The 24217-nt window shown below is 36.4% G+C and overlaps 1 protein-coding gene across 7 annotated transcripts in view; it reads right to left on the bottom strand.

Moving 5' to 3' along the window:
- Positions 1-24217, bottom strand: part of FAM13A (family with sequence similarity 13 member A) — a 362868-nt gene that overhangs the window by 258004 nt on the left and 80647 nt on the right. For all 7 annotated transcript variants that reach the window (XM_045473125.1, XM_045473066.1, XM_045473115.1 and 4 more), the window contains exon 4: positions 15123-15300. In XM_045473125.1, the coding sequence (XP_045329081.1) occupies positions 15123-15300 (178 nt within the window). The remainder of the gene's footprint in view (positions 1-15122; positions 15301-24217) is intronic.

The following is a 24217-nucleotide window of genomic DNA, read 5'->3' as shown; positions in this document are numbered from 1 at the left end:
GGCAATGAGGTAACTGCCGCAAAGCACAGGTATAGGTTTCAGCAGAGACGGGAGGAACTTTCCAATCACCCACTCCTTAATATGCCAAAAACATGTTTATGAAGGATAACAGTAATAAGTATAATTGTGCTAAAAATTAAATGAGCAATGTGCATTTTATGTATTTATACTAATGAGGTTATAAATATAGGACAATGTGAGACCAGAGGTTATAAATATAGGACAATGTGAGACCAGGGCTTGGGTTTAATTTTTAAAAATCTCAACTATCTACATTTTTCAATCCAAATTACCAATTTTCCAAAAGTAACATTTGGGTTGAAAACCAAACAAAGCTGCTTACTAGCTATTAGCAGATAACATGATGGCAACACTGTAGGCTTATCTAGTTACACATCCTGTTTGTCTACAAATTTAGCTGATCTCATCTAATATTTACTGATGTTGCTCAAATACTTTATTACACACACATAAACATAAATATCATGAACCACGAGTTACAAGTTAGTGATTTGGTACCATTAACTTATTGTGTCTTTTTTCTGCAAGATTTGAAGGAGCCCCAAACAACTTTAAAATGGTTTTTATACTGCCACTAAGCAAAAATGTACTATCTTGGATTAATGCACACATGGAAGGGTTTATTCAAAATCTAAAATTCCTTTCTCTTTTTTATGTTTTATTTTTGAGACAGAGTAAGGGAGCAAAGGAGGGGCAGAGAGAGAGCAAGAGAGAGAATCCCAAGCAGGCTCCACACTGTCACAGCAAAGCCGGATGAGGGGTTCCAACCCATGAACTGTGAGATCATGACCTGAGCCAAAATCAAGAGTCCGATGCTTGACTGACTGAGCCACCCAGTCGCCCATCTCTTTAAACATCAGAAATAGCTAGAATGGGAGCACCTGGATGGCTCAGTCAGTTAAGTATTGGACTCTTCATTTCAGTTATGGTCATGATCTCATGGTTTCGTGAGTCCAAGCCCAATGTTGGGCTCTGCACTGGCAGTATGGAGCCTGCTTGGGATTCTCATTCTCCCTCTCTCTCTCACTGCGCCTCCCCCACTCACACTGTCTCTCTCTCTCAAAATGAATAAACTTAAAAACAGAAAAAGAAATAGCTATAATATTATCGAGTGCCTTACTGATTATATCGATACACTTATTTCAAGGGGTAGGATTAATTTACAGATCTATAGACAAAAGACATAGAAAGCAAAGAAAATGAAGCAGAATTTGATCAAAATGGCTGAATCATCAGTAGGTGTTAGCTTACTTACTAGAGATTAAATTTTGATGTAATTGACGTTATTAAATGATTGAAACTAAGTGTGCACAGTAGATTTAATGCAAAGGATCAAGAATAGTAACAAAAATAAATCTCAGCTAAAGGTCATTAAGGCAATTCGGTGTCTTGTTAATGTTTTTTAACAAATACATTTTTAAATTGTTGAAATAACAGTAAACACAAATATTTAGTTTTTTCCAACATTATTCTCAGCTTTGAACACTTTTTTTGGTCAAAGGAAACTTTAAATTCCAAGGAGTCATATTAATAATATTGGGGAAGTAGAACATTTACAGTGGAGTTGGTGTTTATGAGGAATTTAGTTTCCAAAGTCAGCATGTGAAAAGATCCTGCATGGCTAACATTATCCTTTAATATACTTAAAGTACAACATCTCTCATCGTATCTTGAGAAAACCAGCTTTCCTTCTGTATTGGAACAGTCTGCTCTCTGTAGGTACACAGTGCCTTAGAGCAGATTCTCAAAAAAACTGAGACTAAGCCAAGGATGAGGATGCTGGTGCATTATTTTGGGATGGGGTACAGGGCAGCATGGGTAAGGAAAGAAGGTAAGTAGGGTAAGGAAAGAAGGTAAGTAGTGCAACAAAGTCAAGTGTAAATAGCTATTTCACAAAGAAATCCCAAACCACACATCAGTTGGCTTGGCAGATGCTTTGTTTGGCAGTCTGGAATTCAAACAGATTGGCTGCAAGAAGAAGCCTCGGATAAAGTATTCCATGGGAGGAAGAAAAAGGGGATCTACCTAGTTCCCTCCTGACTTCTATTTTCCATTGCCAAGGTTCACTCAGAAGGATTTAACTGTTCTAGACTTTCATGTTGCCTTATCCAGCCCCTCTGGCAGCCCATCAGGAATTCAGGGTCCAAAAGCGGTGGGGAAGCTGGTTGACCCAGCCATACGACTGTGGCCAAGGAGAAGGATCCAGCATTCCCAAGGCAGGTGAAAAATGAAACACTGGTGGCAGACTGGTCTGGGAGGTGGGTAATGCCAAGGCAGTCTGAGCACATCAGAAGATTTGTGTCTGATATGAACACAAAAGTTGAAGAAATTGGTCTGTATATTTACAAGTTTTATTGGATAAGAAAAATTTTCTTTAAATATTAAAAAGTATCTCAATATTCTAAGAAGCTTGTACCAAATGTAAAAATAAAGTGAAAACTAAGATAGCTGAGGTAAGAAAAAAGTCATGTCTCCCATCTCTTGTTTCTAAGGAGCCTAGTCACTAACTAGTATGATGTACAGAATCTATAAAACCTGATCTTTCCCTTAAAATAATTTTAAATGTGTTCAGTTAAATGCACATGTTTTCCAACACTACTCTACTAATTGTGTACCACGTACAAAGATTTCCTCTTATGGTCTTAAGTCTCAAAATAAATCCTGTAAGTCCCATTGTACAGAAAATGTAACAGAAAAATAAATAATGCAGAATATCAAACCTACCAAATGCCAGAAGACTAGAATAACTTTCTTTTATTAGGTCATACTATCCAAACCATGGAAAATCTAGCATCCATTTTAATAACTATCAAAACTTAGGGAAAGCAATTCCTGCTAATCTCTAAGAATAATATTCTTTGGAAGATTTTTACTGGTTCTAGAAAAGAGGATATTAGAAATTTCCTTAGAAAAGTCATATATAACACACAAAGTTTACAGTCCAATGTTTGCTAAATTTTTTCATAGAAAAATATGATTATTGTAACATTATAAATATATAGTGGATTCTATGGAGTGATATTCAGATTCCTTCTTTTGTTTCATTCATTACCCTAGCTGCTGAGAGTAATGTCTATTTATGGTTCATAGCTGAGCCCTCTCCCAAGATTATACCACCTCCCTAGGCACATCTCATCTCCAGTGACTGATGGAAAAGGTTAAATGTACCAATGCCCTTGACTCAATTTGAGAGATCTCTGAAAGGCCATCCAAGCTCCTAAGTACATTTGAGACTGCTGGAGGACTTTGTTATAACTGCATGAAATATTCAACTTCTTCTGCCTAATCCTACATCTGTCTATGGTTTACAGGTGCAGCTCCAAAGAGCGTTACCCTATACAACTACTATTTGAATCCTCTGTCTCAGGGTTTGTATCTTGGACAATTCAACCCATAGCAAAAAGTGATACAGTAATATTCAATGTAATGTTCCAAAATGATACTGAGGGAGCATTAGTTTTAAATGTGTTTATTAGAGGAAACAAAGTCTAAAAATAAATAAGTATTAAACAAACAAGCAAAAAAAACCCCTGAAGACCTAATAGGAAAATGGGCAAAAGATAGGCACAAACACATCATGAGAAAGGCAAACGACCCTTAAACAGATATCCTGTAAAGATGTCTAACTTCATTCATAATAAAATAAATGCAAATTAAAGCTATGTTAGCACTACCAATGAACAAACTAAAAATAATATTAATTATATTTAGAATAACTTAAAAAATACTTATTAAGATTCAACAAAGGAAGTGTAAAATTTGTACTCTGAAAATAAGACATTGTTGAAATAAAGACAACAAAAGTAAATGGAAAGATATCCCATATTCATGGATTGGATAACTTAATATTGTTAAGATGGCAGTACTCCCTAATTTGATCCACAGATTCAAAAAAATTCTTATCAAAATACCCCCTGGCTTTTTTGAAGAAATTTATGAGATGACCCATACTCATACGGAAAAGCAAGGGACCAAGAATAGCTAAGACAACCTTGAAGAGAACAACACAGCTGGAAGATTGACATTTCCCAATTTTAAAACTTACTAAAAGGCTACAGTAATCAAGTAATCAAGACCAGGAATCAAGTAGTACTGGCCTAAGGATAGATGTATAGGGATCAATGGAATACAACTGAGTCTAGAAATAAACTCTAGCAATTATGGTCAATTAATTTTCAACAAGAGTGCCAAGGTAATTCAAAGGGGAAAAACAGTCTTTCCAACAACTGGTACCAGGATAACTGCACATCCACATGAAAGGAATGAAACCGGACTCCTTCTTTACATGGCACAAACATAAACTTAAAATGAACTTCTTAATATAAGAGTTAAAACTATGAATCTCTTGAGAAAATATCTTCGTAAGTTAGGCAAAACCTTCTTAGATGCAAACAAAAGCATAAGCAACAAAAGAAAAAAATTGGTATACTAAACTTAATCAACATTTTAAAACTGTGCTTGAAAGCACACAATCAAGAAAATGAAATGGAAGGGACTGCTGGGAGGATGACGGAGGAGGACCATCACCTCATCTCACACCACAGTCACAACTAGGTAACACTCACATCAGTGTAAATAACCTAGAAAATGACCTGAAGACTGGCAGAACAAACTCCACAACTAAATGTAGAGAAGAGTCCATATTAAAGAGGGTAGGAAAGGCAGAGACAGGGTCCACATCTAAATGGACTCATGGGACTGTCCATTGGAGGGAGGGACGCCACAAACATGAAGAGGGGAGAGAAACAGATCCTCACATCAGGGAGCACACATGGGGCTAAATGTCATGAATTCTTACAGCCAGTGGGACTTAAACCTGGAATTTTAAAAATCATCAGGCTCCACTCTGGGAGAGCCAGGAAGGCAAGAGAAAACTTGAGGAGATAGCACAAAAAATACCCTGCAGAGACACAGCATAGAAGCAGTAGTTTGAAAACCGCCTGGGGCATATGGGAAGGAGAGTTGTTTACAGAGCAAGTCCTGAAGAGACAGTCTCATTGGGAGACTCCTCCTGGAACAAAGGAGTTGGTAGGTGCCATTTCCCTCCCCTATCCCCAGCACAAACACACAGCCACCTGCAGAAATCAGCATGATGCCTATACTAGCTACTTGTCTTGCTAACACCATACCTCCTGCCCCCTCCATCCAGGCTTCTCTCAGTCCTTGCACAGCAGGTCTCTCCTCCAGAACACCAGTACAAACCTTGCTAACACCATGCCGCCTCCCACCACCCTTACTCTGTTGATCTGCCTGGGCTAACCTGGCTGGCCTTGGTTTCAGCAGTTGCAGGTCTCCTCTTGAAGAGGACCAGCTGCAAATTTTGCTAACACTGCGAGACTTGCCCCCACTTAAGTTGTGGATCTGCCCCCTCCAATATGCTTTTGGCCTGGGTGCATCCAAAGTGGTGCCACAAGCCAGGCAGTGTGCAAGCAGCCCTGACAGGGGCCAGCACCACACCAAGTGACTACTGTCCCGGCAATGGGCTGAAGGCAGACATCTGGTCTGACTGCAGCCCTGCCCACCAATGAATGCTTCCCAGGGGAAAACACAGGGAAAGTGCCCTCCAGTTTGGTGTTACTGCATCTCTGACAAATGACTGGTCTGATTCAACTCAAGCCCATTGCGGCCATAGACTGGCCCACCAATAACACAGGAACCAAACACTGCCCACAACAGGCAAAGAGAGCCACTGCAGGTGACTGGACTGACAGAAAAAGGAGCTGAGCCACAACAGCAGGGCACAATCAACACACACAGGGGACTGCCCTCAAGTGCCAGATTCTGATGAATGGGGGGGGGTGGGGGTGGCGGGGATACTGTACTGCAGGGTACTACAGGACCTCATCTTAAGTCTACTACTTTCAAGATCAGGAGATGTAGCTGACTTTCCTAACACACAGAAACAGACCCAGAGAGTGAGACAAAATGAGGAGACAGAGAAATATGTTCCAAGTGAAAGAACAGGACAAAATCACAGCAAGACAGCCAAACAAATTGGATATAAAATGCAGTAACATGCCTGATAGAGAATTCAAAGTAATGCTCATAAAGATACTCACTGGACTTGAGAAAAGACTGGAGGACATCAGTGAGACCCCTAACAAAGAGATAAAAAAGAGTCAATCAGAGATGAAGAACACAATAACTGAAATGAAAAATATACCAGATAGAATAAACAGTAGGTTAGAGGAAGCAGAAGAATGAATCAATGACCTGGAGGACAGAGGAATGGAAAGTAGGTAAGCTGCACAGGTGAGAGGAAAAAAAATTATTTAAAATGAGAATAGACTTAGGAACTAAGGATCATAAAGTGTAATAACATTTGCATTACAGGGGTTCCAGAAGAAGAAGAGAAAGAACATGAGGCAAAAAATTTATTTGAAGAAATAAAAGTTAAAAACTTCTTGAATCTGAGGAAGGAAACAATCCAGATCTAGGAGGCACAGACATCCCTCAACAAAAACAACCCAAGGAGGTCCATACCAAAAAACATAGTAATTAAAATGGAAAAAAAGTAATGATAAAGAGAGAATTTTAAAAGTGGCAAGAGAAAAAGCAGCTACATACCAGGGAAACTCCATAAGGCTATCAGTTGACTTTTGAACAGAAATTTTGCAGGTCAGAAGGGATGGCATGATATATTTAAAATGCTGAAAGGAAAAAACTTGCAGGCAAAAATACTCTATCCAGCAAGGTTATCATTCAGAATAAAAGGAAAGACAAAGAGTTTCTCAGACATAACTTTAAGACATCCATCACCACTAAACCAGCCCTATAAGAAATGTTAAAGGGGAGGCTTTGGGTGGATAAGAAAGAACATAAGTAACAGTAAAAAAAAAAAAAAGTACAAAGCACAAAAGCAGTAAAAATAATTATATATATAAAAATCAGTCAAGGGACTCACAAAATAAAAGGAGGTAATGTAGCACTGTATATCTAAAACATGGTGGGAGGCGGACAGGAGCAAAGAACAGGTTCAAACTTAAATGACCATCAACTTCTGCCATATGCAGAAGATGTTATAGACAAACCAATGGTAACTGCTAATCAAAAACCAGTAATGGACAGGCAAGGAATAAAGAGAAAGGAATCAAAGTATGTCATTAAAAGGTAAATAATCTTGAGTCAAGAGAGCAAAGACAGGAACAGAGAAAAACCACACAATCAACCATAAAACACCTAACAAAATGTCAATTAAAACATACTACCAGTAATTACTTTGAATGTAAATGGACTAAATGCTCCAATCAAAAGACATAGGGTGATGAAATGAATAAAAAAAAAAAGACATGTATACATGCTACATGCCTACAAGGAACTGATTTCAGACCTAAAAAAAAAATTCACATTGAAAGTAAGGGTATGGAGAAACATATATCATGCCAAAGGACGTCAAAATAAAGCCAGAGTAGCAATACTTACATCAGACAAAATGGACTTTAAAAGAAGGACTGTAACAAGAAATGAGGAAGAACACTTCATAACCACAAAGGGAACAATCCAAGTAGAAGACATAACTACTGCAAATATTTATGCACTGAACATGGGAGCACTTAATAACATATAAAGCACTTAATAACAAACATAAAGGGATTAATTGATAGTGATACAATAAGAACAGGGGACTTTAACACCCCACTAATGTCAATGGACAGAATGTCCAAATAGAAAATCAACAGGAAGCACTGGCTTTGAATGACACACTGGACCAGATGAATGTAACATATATTCAAAACATTCCCTCCTTAAAAAAAAAAAAAAAAAAAAAAAATCCCTTCTAAAACACCAGAATACACATTCTTTTCAAGTGCACATGGAACATTCTCCAGAATAGATCACATATTAGGCCACAAAACAAGTCTGAACAAATTCAAAAAGATCGAAGACATACTATGCATCTTTTCTGACCACAATGCTATGAAATTAGAAATCACCACAAGAAAAAATCTGGAAAGGGCACCAATACATGGAGGTATAACACACTATTAAGCAATGAAACCAAGAAATCAAAAAAGAAATAAAAAACATATGGAGATAAATGAAAATGAAAACAGTCCAAAATCGCTGGGATATAGCAAAAATTCTAAGAAGGAAGTTTATAGCAATACAGGTCTACTTCCAGAAGCAAGAAAAATCTCAAACAACCTAACCTTACACCTAAAGAAGCCAGAATAAAAACAATAAACAAAACCCCAAATCAGGAGAGGGAAGGGAATAATGAAGATTATAGCAGAAATACATGAAATAGAAACTAAAGACCAACCAACTAGGGGCGTTTGGGTGGCTCCAGTTGGTTCAATGTCCAACTTTGGCTCTGGTCATGATCTAGCAGTCCATGAGTTCAAGCCCTGTGTCAGGCTCTGTGCTAACAGCTCAGACCCTGGAGCCTGCTTCAGAATCTGTGTCTCCCCTCTCTTTCTGTCCCTCCCCCACTCATGCTCTGTCTCCTCTCTCTCTCTCTCTCTGAAAACAAGTAAACATTGAAAAAAACAAACAAAAAACAATAGAAGGGATCAATGAAACAGGAGCTGATTCTTTGAAAAAAACAAAATTGATAAACCGTTAGCCAGACTCATCAAAAGACAAAAAAAAAAAAAAAAAAAAAGGACTCAAAAAAATAAAATCACAAATGAAAGAGTAGAAACAACAGATACCACAGAATTGCAAAGGATTTTAAGAGAATACTATGAAGAATTATATGCCAACAAATTGGACAACTAGAAGAAATGGATAAATTCCTAGAATAACCTCCCAAAACTGAATCAGGAGACATAGAAAATGTGAATAAATGGATTACTAGCAATGAAATTGAATCAGTAATCAAAAAACTCCCAACAAACAAAAGTCCAGGACCACATGGCTTCACAGGCAAATTCTACCAAATATTTAAAAAAGAGTTAATACTTATTTTTCCCAAACTATTCCAAGAACTGGAAAAGGAAGGAAAACATCCAAATTCATTCTATGAGGCCAGCATTAGACTGATGTCAAAACCAAACAAAGACACTGCACAAAAAAAAAAAAAAAAAAAAGAAAACTAGAGGCCAGTATCTCTCATGAACATAGACGCAAAAATCCTCCACACTTTAGCAAACCAAATCCAACAATACATTGAAAAAAAATCATTCACCATGATCAAGTGGGATTTATTTCCAGGATGCAAAGGTGGTTCAGTATTCACAAATCAACCAATGAGACACATCACAGCAATAAGAGAAAGGATAAAAACCATAGGATCATTTCAATAGATACAGAAAAAGCACTGGATAAAGTACAACAACCACTCAGGAAAAAAAACCTCAACAAAGTATGTTTGGAGGGAACATACCTCCACATAATAAAGGTTGTATATGAAAAACCCACAGCTAACAACGTAGTCAATGGGGAAAAACTGAGAGCCTTTCTCCTAAGGTCAGGAATAAGACAAGGATGTCCACTCTCATCATTTCTATTCAAATACTGGAATTCCCAGACAGAACAATCAAACAAGAAAAAGAAATAAAAGGCATCCAAGTTGGTAAGCAGAAGTTAAACTTTCACTATTTGCAGATGACATGACACTATATAGAGGAAACTCTAAAGACTCTGCCAAAAAACTGCTAGAACTGATAAATGAATTCAGTAAGGTCATAGGATACAAGAATCAATGTACAAAAATATGTTCCATTTCTATACGCTAATAATGAAATAGCAGAAAGAGAAACTGAGAAAAAAATCCTATTTATAATTGAACCAAAAATAATAAAATATCTAGGAATAAACTTAATGAAGTGAAAGACCTGTAAAACTGTATGCTCTGAAAACTGTAAAACACTGATGAAAAGAACGTGAAGATGACACAAATAGAAAGACATTCCATGCTCATGGATTGGAAGAACAAATATTGCTAACTGTCCATACTACCCAAAGCAATCAACAGATTCAATGCAATCCCAATTGAAATACCAACAGCATTTTTCACAGAAGTAAAACCAACAATCCTAAAATTTGTACGGAACCAAAAAAGACACCAGATAGCCAAAGAAATCTTGAAAAAGAATAACAAAGTCACAATTCGAGAGTTTGAGTTATACCACGAAGCCGTAGTAATCAAAACAGTATGATACTGGCACAAAAATAGATACACAGATCAGTGGAACCAAAATAGAAAGCCCAGAAGTAAACCCACATTTATATGGTCAATTAATCTTCGACAAAGCTGTAAAGAATATCCAATGGCAAGAAGACAGTTTCTTCAACAAATGGTGTTAGGAAAACTGGACAGCTACATGCAAAGGAATGAAACTAGACCCCTTTCTTAAAGATATACACAAATAAACTTAAAATGCATTAAGAACCAAAATATGAGACCTGAAAACAAAAATTCTAGAAAAAAGCACAGGCAACAATTTCTCTGACATTGATCCTCGGAACATCTTTCTAGATAGGTCTCCTGAAGCAAGGGAAACAAAAGCAAAAATAAACCATTGGGACTACATCAAAATAAAAATATTCTGCATAGCAAAGAAGACAACGAATGAAACTAAAAGGAAACCTACGGCATAGGAGATGTTTACAAATGACATATCTGATAAAGGGTTAGTATCCAAAATATAGAGAGAACTGATACAAACAACTCAACACCCCAAAACCAAATAACCCAATTAAAAATGGGGAGAAGACATGAACAGACATTTCTCCAAAGAAGACATGATGTTCAACATCACTCATCATCAGGGAAAAACCTCAGGTTTTTCCTGAGGATGTGAAGAAAAAGGAACACTTGTGCACCGTTGGTGGGAATGCAAACTGGTACAGTATGGAAGTTCCTCAAAAAATTAAAAATAAAACTACCCTATGATCCAGTAATTGCACTACTGGGTATTTACCTGAAGAATATGAAATACTAATTCAAAGGGATATATGCACCCCTACGTTTATTGCAGCATTATTTACAATAGCCAAAATAAGGAAGAAGCCTGCGTCCACTGATAGATGAATGAAGGAATATTATTCAGCCATAAAAATACATATACATATATATATACAAATAACATATTATTTCACTCATATGTGGAATTTGAGAAAGTAAAAGAACAAAGGAAAAAAAGACAGACAAACAAACTCTTAATTGTAGAGGACAGATGGTTACCAGTGGGGAAGTAGGTGGTCGGAATGGGTGAAATAAGTGAGGAGGATTAAAAATACACTTTCCTTGATGAGCACTGAGTAACATACAGAATTACTGAGTCACTATATTGTACACCTGAAACTAATATAACACTGTATGTTAACTATACTGGAATTAAAAATTTTTTAAAAGCAAATGAAAAGTAACTCACAGAAGGAGAGAAAATATTTGCATATCCTGTATTTACTAAGGGGTTTATATCCAAAATACATATAAGACTCTTAATACATGTAAGACTCTTAATAATAAAGACAATCTGATTAAAATATGTGTAGAGCATCTGAACAGACATTCCTCCAAATAAATAAAAATAGCCAATAAACACATTAAAAGATATTCAACATCAGGGAAATGCAAATCAAAACAATGAGATACCACTTACCAGGGAGATTCCAAAATTCCTCTGAAAGAGCAAATATAATAGAAAAATAGAGGACAAGAAGGAGCCATACAAAAACGAGAAACAAACATGTATACAGTACTCATGTATTCCCACTCATGTGGGAAGTTAATATGTGATAGAGTTGGCACTGTAAATTAGGAAAGAGATATGCTACTCAGTGTATAATTTGGCACCAACTATTTGAAGAAAAATCAAACTGGATCTATACATGATACATGCCATATAAAAAAGAAATTCTAGATAAAAGTGAAAAGGTAATCATAAAAAAGCTATAAATATAACAAAAGAAAAATATGTAATGTAATACCTTTGTTATTAATGTAATATTAAGCAAGAAACAGTATTCAGATTTATTAAGCAAGATACAAATGTCGGGGCGCCTGGGTGGCGCAGTCGGTTAAGCGTCCGACTTCAGCCAGGTCACGATCTCGCGGTCCGTGAGTTCGAGCCCCGCATCAGGCTCTGGGCTGATGGCTCAGAGCCTGGAGCCTGTTTCCGATTCTGTGTCTCCCTCTCTCTCTGCCCCTCCCCCGTTCATGCTCTGTCTCTCTCTGTCCCAAAAATAAATAAACGTTGAAAAAAAAAATTAAAAAAAAAAAGATACAAATGTCAACAAAAAGAGGAAGAGTTGAAAAGTTAATTAAAATTTTTTTTAATTTAATATATAAATCGCCATAAAGCTAAAAGGCAAACAATCAAAAAGAATTTTTGTAATTTTTTTTTCTAAATAAGGATTAGTTTTTAGAAAACCTAAGGGACTCCTACAAAGCAACAAGAGCCACAACTAAAAAAATTAAAAGCACAAGACAGACACAAACTACAGTGAAACACAAATACTAATGCCACCTACCACCTAAATCTAAAATATACTCAATTTCACAAATAATTAGGATATCCTTTTTTCCCATTAGATGAACAAGTACTGAATTATGTGTTAACATTCAGCATAGCAAGGTTAGAGGGAAACAAGTATTCTTAAACACCAATGGTAGAATCATAAATTGTTACAGCTTCATTAAGGGCACCACACATTAACTTTAAAATGTGTATACTCAGCCAAGCAGTTCCACTTCTAGGTTACCTTTTCTATAGAAATAGTTGCAGATGTACATAAGGAATTAAAACACTTAATATATTCACTGCAACACTATTTTCATGTAAAAGATTTGACACTAAGTGCTTATCAGTAGAGGGAAAATTAATCAGGCTAGGGGAAATTCCTAGTATTCAATAGTTAAAGAATAACGTATGTAAGTAGAGTGATATTAAAAGTTCCAGTGATACTAGTAAGAGCAATCATATGTATCATTATAAGACTTATATTTAAAAATTAAAGTTTTATGGCTGTGTTCAGACATAAGGATGGAAGGATATATACCTACTGGCTATGGATTTTTATCTCTAGGAAGGAGAGGTTGGCATGGGAGGTACTAATGGCGGAGACTTATGATAGAGACTTTATTTGTATCCTATATACTTTCTATGTTGTTTGAGTATTTATAATGATAATATTACATGATCATCTAAATTTAATAAACCTGTAACTAGGATTACATATTGAAAACCTATAATTTAAGAGTCACCCAGAAATCCAGAATACAGAGCACCAAACATTCATCTGCTGTTAGTGCATTTTCTTCCATTTTATAATTATATATTTCATAGCCAGTTATCTTTTTATATCTAAAATTTTATGTTCTTTCAAAAGTTAATATTATTTCATGAAGATGTTTCTTTATTTAAAAAAAATCTTCCTCATCTATCAACTAGACAAGGTATTCACCTTAGGTATTAAGAAAAGCATTTCCTTTGTCTTTTAGTGGGTCTTGGTAAGAATTATCCTTGAATCTCAGCATTCCACTGATCATCTTTGTAACATGAATGGACTAAGTGTGGTCAAAAGTTGAAATGTCTACTTTTCCTTAACTTGGACAGAGGAACTTCAAAGACAACATAAGCCACTTCTGCCTCTTTAGAATCAATTAGATATAGGAGACAGTACAGTACTTGGTAAGAAGTTCAATAAACAGTTATCTGTTGTAAGAATTATACTCTATTTCAGTGTGAAAAGGACCTAGTAGTGACTTCCAGAACTGTAAGTTTAGACACACATACCAAGTAGATCACAACAAAGTACATATACTTAATGCTGTTGAACTATACACTTAAAAATAGTAAAATGGTAAATTTTGTTAGTGTATTTTACCATCAAAAAGGATAAAAGCTATACTAATCAGTAGAGCCTACAAAAACTCATTACTTGATATTTTTGATTGACTAATTGAAGCAAGTTACCAGAACTTCCAGATCAAGCCCAATCCAGTAAGTCAGCAATGAGGTATGGATCTGTGAGTTATAAAATGATCACTCTACTTACAAAATCATTTTCACCTCTTCTAGAATTTAGGGTTTCAAAATTATTGAACACTTTTCTAGTTATCTCTATTTCTTACATGTAGGTCACTAAACAAAGGTTTATTTTGAAGATAGGAGTAAAAATAAATACAGCCTAATACAAAGCTCTTGAGTAAGAAATTAGTAGAGGCTATGTGTGAGATATTTATTCATAAAACCCTAACATATCCTATGAAATGCTATTATTTAAAACTTAAATCTCTAAGGTTACAAAGGGGATAGTTATTAAGGTAGAACATCTCACCAGAGTAGGCTGTGAATGTCCTGGAACCCTGGAGTCACTATGATCTAAGTCAGAGTTTATATTTGGACAGTCATTCTGAGGATTGTACTATTCCTAGTTCTGGGCTGCTGAATGAGCTTAGCTGAGTATATAAACAAATACACTATTAAAAAAATTGCTGAGAATTTCTGACGGCTTTAAAAGCAGGAGCGTTCTTTGTTCTTATTACTAGAAGAAATGTGTTTGATATCAGTGGGGATTAATAGGTTAATTAATAAAAGAGTTAAAAGCAAAGTCCCTAGATTGCAACATCGTATTTTACACATCAACAATGAAATACCTTTAAGGAATAACAGGGAAAAGAAAACATGAAGTTTTACAAAAATTTTTATGGCCAGTACTATAGCAGCCACCAAGGAGACTACTTTATTTCTAGTCTAGTTTATCCTTAGAAAACAAATGTAGTTGAGGTTACATTTTTCTGTCACTGACATATTGAGCTTGAATTTTTTCATTTATTAGCAATGATTTTAACTATCACATTAAAAAATTATGCACTATATTATACTCCTTCCCTTTCTGCTAATCAATGTTTCAGATTAGAATTTTTAAATGCCCTTTTTTAGCAAAAGTAAAATGTATTTCCAGAATTTTAAAGGCAGTTGTTTGAAATATTACAAGCTATGGTTTCATGAAAGGCATATTTGCCTTCTTCAAAATTGGGATGAAAAACAAGGCTAAAATGCCCACTAGCAAGATAGAACTTCCCCAACATAAACTGGTTGACTTTTCAGTCTGAAATATGACTTTACATCCCAAATAATTTCAGGCAGTAACAAAGGGAAAAAGTAGTATGTGATAATATTAACAGCAAAGCTCCATTAACTTACTGAAAGCAATTTGGCCCAAATACAGTGGCGAGATTGTGAACATTCATGCGATTCTGCACATGGTACTTGGCCACTTCTGTCAAGAACTGGCATAGGTACTTGAGGAGGCAGTAGTGGACATCTGGCAGCTCTTTTATTAATGCTCTTAAGCCACTGTCCTGAGCATCATTTCTGTCATCTGGAAAGAAAAAGAATAAAAAAAAAAATGCTCTCAGGCATATTTCATAGTAACAAGAACAAAAGCACAGAGGCATAATAAAGTCTAACATTTTATTCAGGAAAAAAATCCTGAAGACTTAAATATTAAGGCCATCAAAAGGTGGGGGGGGGGGCAGTTTTGCTTTTTCTTTGATTGTTGAGTTTCCTTGATGTTAAAGATTTACTAACTTATTCAAGACACTCTGAAAATCATGAGCTTTACTTAGTGCATTAAATGGGTTCTTATTTCACTTCTGTGTGTTCCTTACCCAAAATTAAGACTGACTTTTTATTCATTTGATTAAGGTCTTCAAGTTTGTTAAAAACAAGAATCTCTTGGGGCGCCTGGGTGGCGCAGTCGGTTAAGCGTCCGACTTCAGCCAGGTCACGATCTCGCGGTCCGTGAGTTCGAGCCCCGCGTCGGGCTCTGGGCTGATGGCTCAGAGCCTGGAGCCTGTTTCCGATTCTGTGTCTCCCTCTCTCTCTGCCCCTCCCCCGTTCATGCTCTGTCTCTCTCTGTCCCAAAAATAAATAAACGTTGAAAAAAAAATTTTTTTTTAAATAAAAAAAAGAATCTCTTGGTTGAATAAGATTTAATACAGGAGACATTTCTAGGTCACCATGAACAAAACTAAACTAGTGATCAGGAATCTAGATAGAGAAAACTGAAGGAAGCTATTTTTTTTTAATGATCTATAATCCTATTTAGGCATGTACTGTATGTATGTATGTATGTATGTATGTACGTACATACGTATGTATTTAATTAATTTTTGAGAGAGTGAGAAAGCAAGCATGGCGAAGGGGCAGAAGAAGAGGGAGAGAGAGAATCTCAAACAGGCTTCACACTCAGCATGGAACCTGATACAGGGCTCTATCCCACGATCCTGGAATTTATGACCTGAGCCAAAATCAAGAGACAGAAGCTCAACTGAGTGGGCCATCAGGCGCCCCAGAGAAAACTGAAGGAAACTATCAATTTCTACATAGCTTTTTCTCTCTCCCATGTCACAGAGTTTAGAATTTGATATGTGCTTTTTATACAAAGCCTACTAACCTATATAAAGCTAAAAATATCTTACAGTGAGCCAAAATTCAGACACATATATGAAAAGTTTCCCTCAATTCTCAAAGATTTATGTAATTTGTCAATATTAAATACAGAAAAGTTATCTTACAAATTTTTGTATACTATTTTCTTTCAGAGGCAAATATAAATCTTTTATAGCAAATACTTTAGGGGAATAATCATAATCCATCCTTTTAGGCACATGTCTAAGACAATGAAAACTTAATCCGGTTATAACTAACATACACTGGATTCCTTAATTTAGATAGGTCAGCTACTTTTAGCCAGTCAAGTGTTAAGAAACAGCAAAGTGAGGCAAATGTGTTGCAGTGGAAGAGGATTAGTCAGTGTTACAAAATGCATGCATAACATGATGCCACTGAAGGAAGTGAAAACCTAGAGAACACGCAGAAAGTCACAGAAAGTGCTGCTGAGTGGCTGCAGTGCTAGGATTAGGAAGGTCAGGAGTCACTTCCTGGATTAGAATCCTCCTTCTGGCACTTGCTACCTGTGTGAACTTAGACTCGATACTAGACTCATTTATAAATATACTAAACTCATTTATAAATGGGAATATTAACTACCTCATTGGGTTGTGATGAGGACTGGATGAGTTTGAAGTTGCAAAGTACTTAATATTTTTCAAGTTTTTATTTAAATTCTAGTTAACAGTTGCAAAGTACTTAAAACAGAGAGGCTGACACACAGTAAGTGCTATGTAACTACTTGTTAAACAGAGCAACTTCTTTTACTTCACCGTCACAAATTTGGTTTTATGAGAACTGAGGTTTTAATGACATGTCTTTTAATATAATGAGCCCATTTCACCTTTATGAATGTTAGAATATGGGATGCTGCCAAAAAATAGCAATGCCAAAAATGTGCAGACTTCAATCTTTGTTAAAATCGCTTTGGAGAACATTCCCTTTATGACTGGAATAATGATTTCTCACTGACCACAAATGATGTGATTCAATAATGTATACAATGTATAACTAGTTTTCTTGATATTAGAAAATTTTATTTACTTTAAAAAAAGAAAGAAATCATATTTAAATACTTTGATAATCCATAAAACCATGTGGTATGTTGCTTATGATGGCATTGTTTTCCACTGTATTAGGATCTTGACTAGGTAAGAAATGGAAATAATTAAGTTTGGAGTGATTAAAAACTAACTGAAAACTACACATTTCTCAGCCCTTTGTGTTATAAAAATAAATATGAACTACAAGAAAATGAATTCGATTTTGCCCTTTTTATTTTCTTACAGTGACTAATCCAGAGTGAATCTGGATGTTTGCATGGGTGTGTACTGTCTGCCTAAAATTGTAGTTTAATTCCAGTATTTAGGAATACAAGCAACAACATTCTAACAGCCTTGATAATGGGCCATTAGCCTTCTGGCTCTGAGATGAAACTTCAGATCCCAAGTTTGACGATGTGTGAAGACACCAGATTAAATAAAACAAATATTGAAAACAGTTATGAGTTTATGACAATAACATCTTTCAAAGAGAAGGAGCACTTCCATCATTTACTTCCAAGTTTTGAAATACAATAGATAATTTTCCCAGAAGTAAAACTGACAAGTAACGGGAAGGGAGACAAACACACACAACCTAATTCCTTTATGGCATGAATGGAAGAATCACTAAATGTGTTCTCAAAGAGAAAAAGCAGTTGAGGAGAAAGTATCTTGTACGTGTTTCCTACCCCAAAGCATTTGTTTCCTATGACTCAGTGATTCACTCACTGGGCGAGTATGTGAGTGTCCTCTCCTTCACAGGCTTGAATGGCAACACACTGAATTTGAACCCTGAATATTCATAATTTACTTCCTCTGTTCAGACATACTGACACTGCTGTAAAGATCTTAATTTATTAGCATAACATTTGTCACCTCTTTTCCTACTAAGCACGTGCTAACATACTAGGACTCTGTAATTAGCACTGTTTCTAGAAACATGGTAAGTATCACTGCTATAGCCAGCCTGAAGTAATCTTACAGACAAGATTTCTTGCACGTGAGAATAATTGTTCAACACCTTTAGGGGAGCCTTGTAGAAGTATGCCCAGCATAGCTTCACTGGGCAGTTGGCAGTATTGGTGCAAATGTGCCTTTTGATGCCTGAGAGAAAAAGTTCATAGTAATTACTACTGCTTGCATTATTTTTTGATGTGCTGATACGTAAATATAATAAACATTGCCTTGTCATTCATACTCTTGCATTGATATTGGTAATTACAATGGCTTCCTCAAGGTCTCACATAAAAAAAAGTGAGCAATGTTTCTATTTTCATGCACATTTATTCATATATTATTTGTGATACTTAGCACATGCTTTGTGCATCTGACATTCTCTAATGCTAGGCATACAGTACAGAAAACAAACTTCATGCTTTTATGAAAGTTATATTCTAATGGGAGAGACAGACAGTCTAACTGTATATATGTGAGTGGTAACATCAGTGCTCTGAAGAAATATAAAGCAGAATAAGGGAGAATAAAGTGGAGTGACACAGGGAGGGAATGTTATTTCATTCAGCATGATCAGGGAAGGCCACTCTGATATGGTGACTGAGCAGAGAGCTGAAGGAAACAGAGAATTGTATGTTAAGCAGTAGTAACGGCAACGGCAAAGGCCAAGTTTGGGAGGGTGGCAGGAAATGAAATCAGGAGACAGTGTGGTGGGGGCTGGAGGGGGAGGGAGAAAGAGCCAGGGAAGATCATTACAGTCTTATTATAAACCATGCTCCCCTGCAACCCTGAGTGAGAGTTTTGAGCTGTGAGGAGGCTGCATTTAAGAGGGCCACCCTGGTTCCTGTGCTGAGTCTGGACTGTGGGGGGTGGGGGTCAGTAGAGGCAATGGAAAGCGGGCAGCTGAGCTGGGAGACTCCACAGTCCCTGAGAGAGAGGCTGGTTGGCCTGGAGCAGGTTGATAGCAGTGGGATGGCAAGACATGGCCAATTCTGGATATAGTTTGTATCTTGTTTGTTTTATATATGCAAGTTCTTTGTTTTCTATGTGAAAAATACATGAATGGAATACACATTCAATCATTCAACAAATATTTACTGGATGGCTATTCTGTGTCTGGCACAATTCTAAGCGTTTAGGATATATCAGCAAACACAGCAGAAACCCCTGCCCTCAGGGAACTTATGTTCTAGTAGGTGTGACACTGAACAGTAACTACAGTAATAGGGATAGAGGGAATTCGGAGTCCTGGCCCCGGGGTTATGGTGGTAATTACAATTATATACACGCTTTGTCAGCAAGGCCTCATTGAGGAAGTATTTGATGTTTATTGTCGGTTAATGTAAAAAATTCGCAAACCAGCAGATGTAAGCTCATTCAGAGTTGGAGGCTGAGGTGTAAACATCTTTTAAATTCCCTCAATGCCTTGCATATAAAAAATGATAAAGAAATAGTTTAAATAGAATGATGCTTTTAAGATACATAGAGAGTAAGACAAACTAGTATAGAAATAAAAAGACATATATATTCCAAATTTTGAAGAAATGTGGAATAATTTAGTCCATTTATACAACCAGCTGGATTGAAGTGTTGAGTAGGAAGGGGATCACAGAGGATCCAAATGATAACAAAAGTGTCATTTGATGGTCAAAGGGTAAGGACACTCAGCAATGAAATTCCACACAAGAAGAAGTGAAACGCACCTCTGCAGTTGTACTGAAATATTTTAACTGTTTAAACTTGTAGTTATCTCTAGAATTAAACTGGAATAAGAATTAGAGTATGTTATAATTCATGAGGCAAAAGGTTTAAGAAAACTTTGCAGATGGAATAGTGGTTAATAATTGAAATAGTCATCATTTTCCTTGACATTAATCTTTTCGTAGGACAAGAACTCTCTGTATTAAAGAGTCACTTCAAATTATACAAGTTTTCCTGAAAGTTTGCATTTGCTGTTGGCTAAATTTGAACCATTTCTCAAGCTAAAAAACAACTGCACAATGAGCACAGTATATATAGTATACAGAGGAAACTACTCAGCACTTAAAGACTATACCATAAAAACTTTTGTTCTAGATTAAGCAGCAAACATTGAACCATGTGGCCAGTATTCTCATTAAAAAAAGATTATGATCATAATCAGTAATGCTGAACCTATACCACGGGATGGCACTTAACTCTAATCTGGACATTCATCCTGGTGTTTGTCACGTGCTTTGACTTTTCAATGACCATGAAGTTATACTCTACTTACAGCCTTAGGCTCAAGGAGAAAAAACAACAACAACAATAAAAAGAGCAAACTGCTAATCTCTACCACGATATATCTCAGAGCCACGAGAAGGTCAGCCATTATTAAAAGAACCAAAATATTTAGCCTCATGGCGCCAGATTTATCGAAGTAGCTTTTTATTTCCTCATTAAGCCTCACAAAGGATTCATGAAAACTTGCTAATCTGTTAGAACAATAATAAGCTGTTGCTGATTTTGAAGATGAGGGAAAGGTCACAAGCCTGAGCATGTGGAAGCCAAGAAGAAACCAGCAAGAAAACAGGGATCTTGGCCTTACGACTGCATGAAATGGAAAAGTGCCAAGGTTCCAAATGAGCCTGGAAGCAGCTTCTCCCCTGGAACCTTCAGATAAGAACCCAGGCTGAGTGACATCTGGGTTTGGCCTTGTGAACCTGGAGCAGAGACTCCAGCTGGGCTCACAGACTTCTTACCCACACAACAGTGAGGTAATTTGTGTGGTTTTAAGCCACTCAATTTGCAGAAATCTGTCACAGCAGAAATAGGAGCCTAATATATCTCCAGTTAGAACGAGACTGAAACAGAGATTAACTTGTCCATGTTCACACAGTACCAAGTAGCCAAGCTATAAATCAGGTATGGCAGTAGGACCTCAGAGCATATGATCTGATCAGTGTGCACTAACAAACTGAGATATAGTTATCATTGTTACAGAGCAACTACCACACTGTCTCATACATGTAAATGTTTAACAAAAGTTTCCTGAATCAGCAAATGAACAAGCAAAATTGCTGAGTATTGGGGGGCGGGGGGTAGTCTTAATTCATTTATGATATATTATAGCTTCTTAGGTCCTGAGGCGTATGGGAGGAGCATTTTAATAAAAGCCTACACGAATGTCTAGGCACAAAATGCTTTGTAGAATACGTGAGAACAAAACATAAGTTATATTTCTTTCTAAATATGCATTTGTAAACAATAGGAAAAAGAATCATAAAACGCCAGCTACATTGGAATACACTGGGTTTTACCCTTGCATTTCATACCCCAGGAATGGAATCACTTCTTTAGTGTGGCGAGAAGCTTATCTAAACAACATAATTGTATTTTCTGGTTACTGGAATTGGTAGATTTCTATGTAAAAGTAAAGGTTCTATTTTTACAGCTCTCTTAGAATCCTTGCCAATGACAAAGTTCTCAAGGCCTCACACAAATTTCTCAAAGGGTGTGATGATAAAGTGACTAATAAAATTTAATCAAGTGCAGTCTATTCTTAGATATTAATGAAACTACAAATCTTATTCTGATTAGATTCTACAAGACTCACAGGTGTGTTTACTACAAATTAGCCAATATCTACACTGATACTCCTGGCTCCCAGAATGAACCTGCATGGAAAGGCAAAGGCCTGTAGGATAAAAAAAGAATTTGATGATACTTTACTTTTCAGTCCCATGACAAAATACTCCTAATGATGCCTAAATAGTATATCAGCAAGTCTATTCCGTGGGCACTTACTGAGTGCTGAGTGCTTGTTAATGGGGACAAGCTGACATAGATAAAAAGATAAGAAACACATGAAACAGTCCATCTAAAGTCAAAACTGCGAGTTCACATCTAGGCTAGATGTTAGACACAAGCATTTAACAGCTAAAGAACCTGTTTATGTGGGAATGTCAGTACACAGGAGAGTGAAAAAAAGCAATCGCAGCACTTAGGAAAGGGAGCCTCCTACAATATAATATGTGAATTTTTAACAATACTGGCAATATCCCAGCTAACAAAGCTTGGCTCTTTCCATAAATCTAGTTCTATATTAAAGAGGCAAAGTACAGTAAGTGTGTAATTTCAGTGGAAATCATTTTACCACCAGTTCCCACCCTCTAAAACCCTAGTGATCCAATGCTCAGCTGTAACTGGACTTATTTGGTGTCATAGGAGGTACACCAACAAACCCAGTTTTTAAGTCTATTTTGGACGTTGCTTCCTTCTCCCTTAAGTCCTCAAATTATTTATGGAATCAGTGTAAAGGTTGATAATTTCCACGGGTTTAGCAAAATACTGGTATTCAGAATACAGCTTGACAGAGTTAGGGCTGAGCTAGAGGCGACTAGCAGGCCAGTCATTTGTCATCCCTTCAAATTGATATTCTTTTAACTTCATTACATTTTTTACATGAGTTGATTTCTAATACAAATAATATATATATTGGGGCGCCTGGGTGGCGCAGTCGGTTAAGCGTCCGACTTCAGCCAGGTCACGATCTCGCGGTCCGTGAGTTCGAGCCCCGCGTCGGGCTCTGGGCTGATGGCTCAGAGCCTGGAGCCTGTTTCCGATTCTGTGTCTCCCTCTCTCTCTGCCCCTCCCCCGTTCATGCTCTGTCTCTCTCTGTCCCAAAAATAAATAAACGTTGAAAAAAAAAATTAAAAAAAAAACAAAAAAAAACAAATAATATATATATTGTATATATCACATAATGTATATAATATACATTTATATATATATTAATTTACTGGCTGTTCTTTTTCTCTTCCAGCTCAAATAAGATGCTCTTCACATAAAAACATTAGTGAAAAATGCAGAATTTACTGGAGATTTCATCAACTCACAATTCATTCTAAAAATCTCCAACAGACATTATCTTGTTGGCCTTTAAGCAACCGGTCTTCTCTCTGTTTGTCCTCTTCAAGTTTATAATTCATCTGCTATTACAATTCTACTGCCTCGACTACAAGGATAACTAAAATTAAAAACAGATAATAATAGGTGTTGGCAAAGATGATGAAAAATCAAACCTTCATTTATTGATGATGAGAATGTAAAATAGTACAAGTATTTTGGAAAATCATTCCTTAAAATGTTAAACAATGTCACCCTGTGACCCAGAACTTTCACTCCTTGGTAGATACCAAGAGAAATGAAAACACATGTCCCTACAAAAACTTGTACATAAATGTTTGTAACAGTATTATTCAGCTAAAAGGTGTAAATAACCCAAATATCCATCAATGGATAAATGTGATATATTCATACAACAGAATACTAACCAGCCATAAAAAGGAATAAAGTACTGATGTTACAACATGGATGAAACCTGAAATATACACTAAGTGAAAAAAACCTGTCACAGAAGACCACATACTGACTCCATTTACATGAAATGCCCATAAATCTAGGCAAATTTACGTAGCTAGAAAGATTAGCACATGCCTAGGGCTGAGAGAAGTGGGAGAGGTGGAGAGGAAGGGAGGAGAGTGCCCACTAATGGGTTTAGAGTTTCTTTCTTTCTTTCTTTTTTTTTTTTGGAGTGATAAAAATGTTTCAAAACTAGATAGTAGTGATTGTTGTATTCTGAATATACTAAAAGCCACTGTATACTTCATTTATTTATTATTTATTATAATTTATTGTCAAGTTAGCTAACATATAGTGTATGCAGTATAGCCTTGGCTTCAGGTGTAGATTTGCATAATTCATTACTTATATACAACACACAGTGCTCATCCCAACAAGTGCCCTCCTCAATGCCCATCACCCATTTTCCCTGCCCCTCCCCAACCACTGCCCATCAACCCTCAGTTTGTTCTATGTATTCAC

Source organism: Leopardus geoffroyi, chromosome B1 (genome assembly GCF_018350155.1).
Source record: "Leopardus geoffroyi isolate Oge1 chromosome B1, O.geoffroyi_Oge1_pat1.0, whole genome shotgun sequence".
NCBI lineage: Eukaryota > Metazoa > Chordata > Mammalia > Carnivora > Felidae > Leopardus > Leopardus geoffroyi.
The sequence above is the reverse complement of the archived record's forward strand: the minus strand, read 5'-3'. Positions and strand labels throughout refer to the sequence as shown.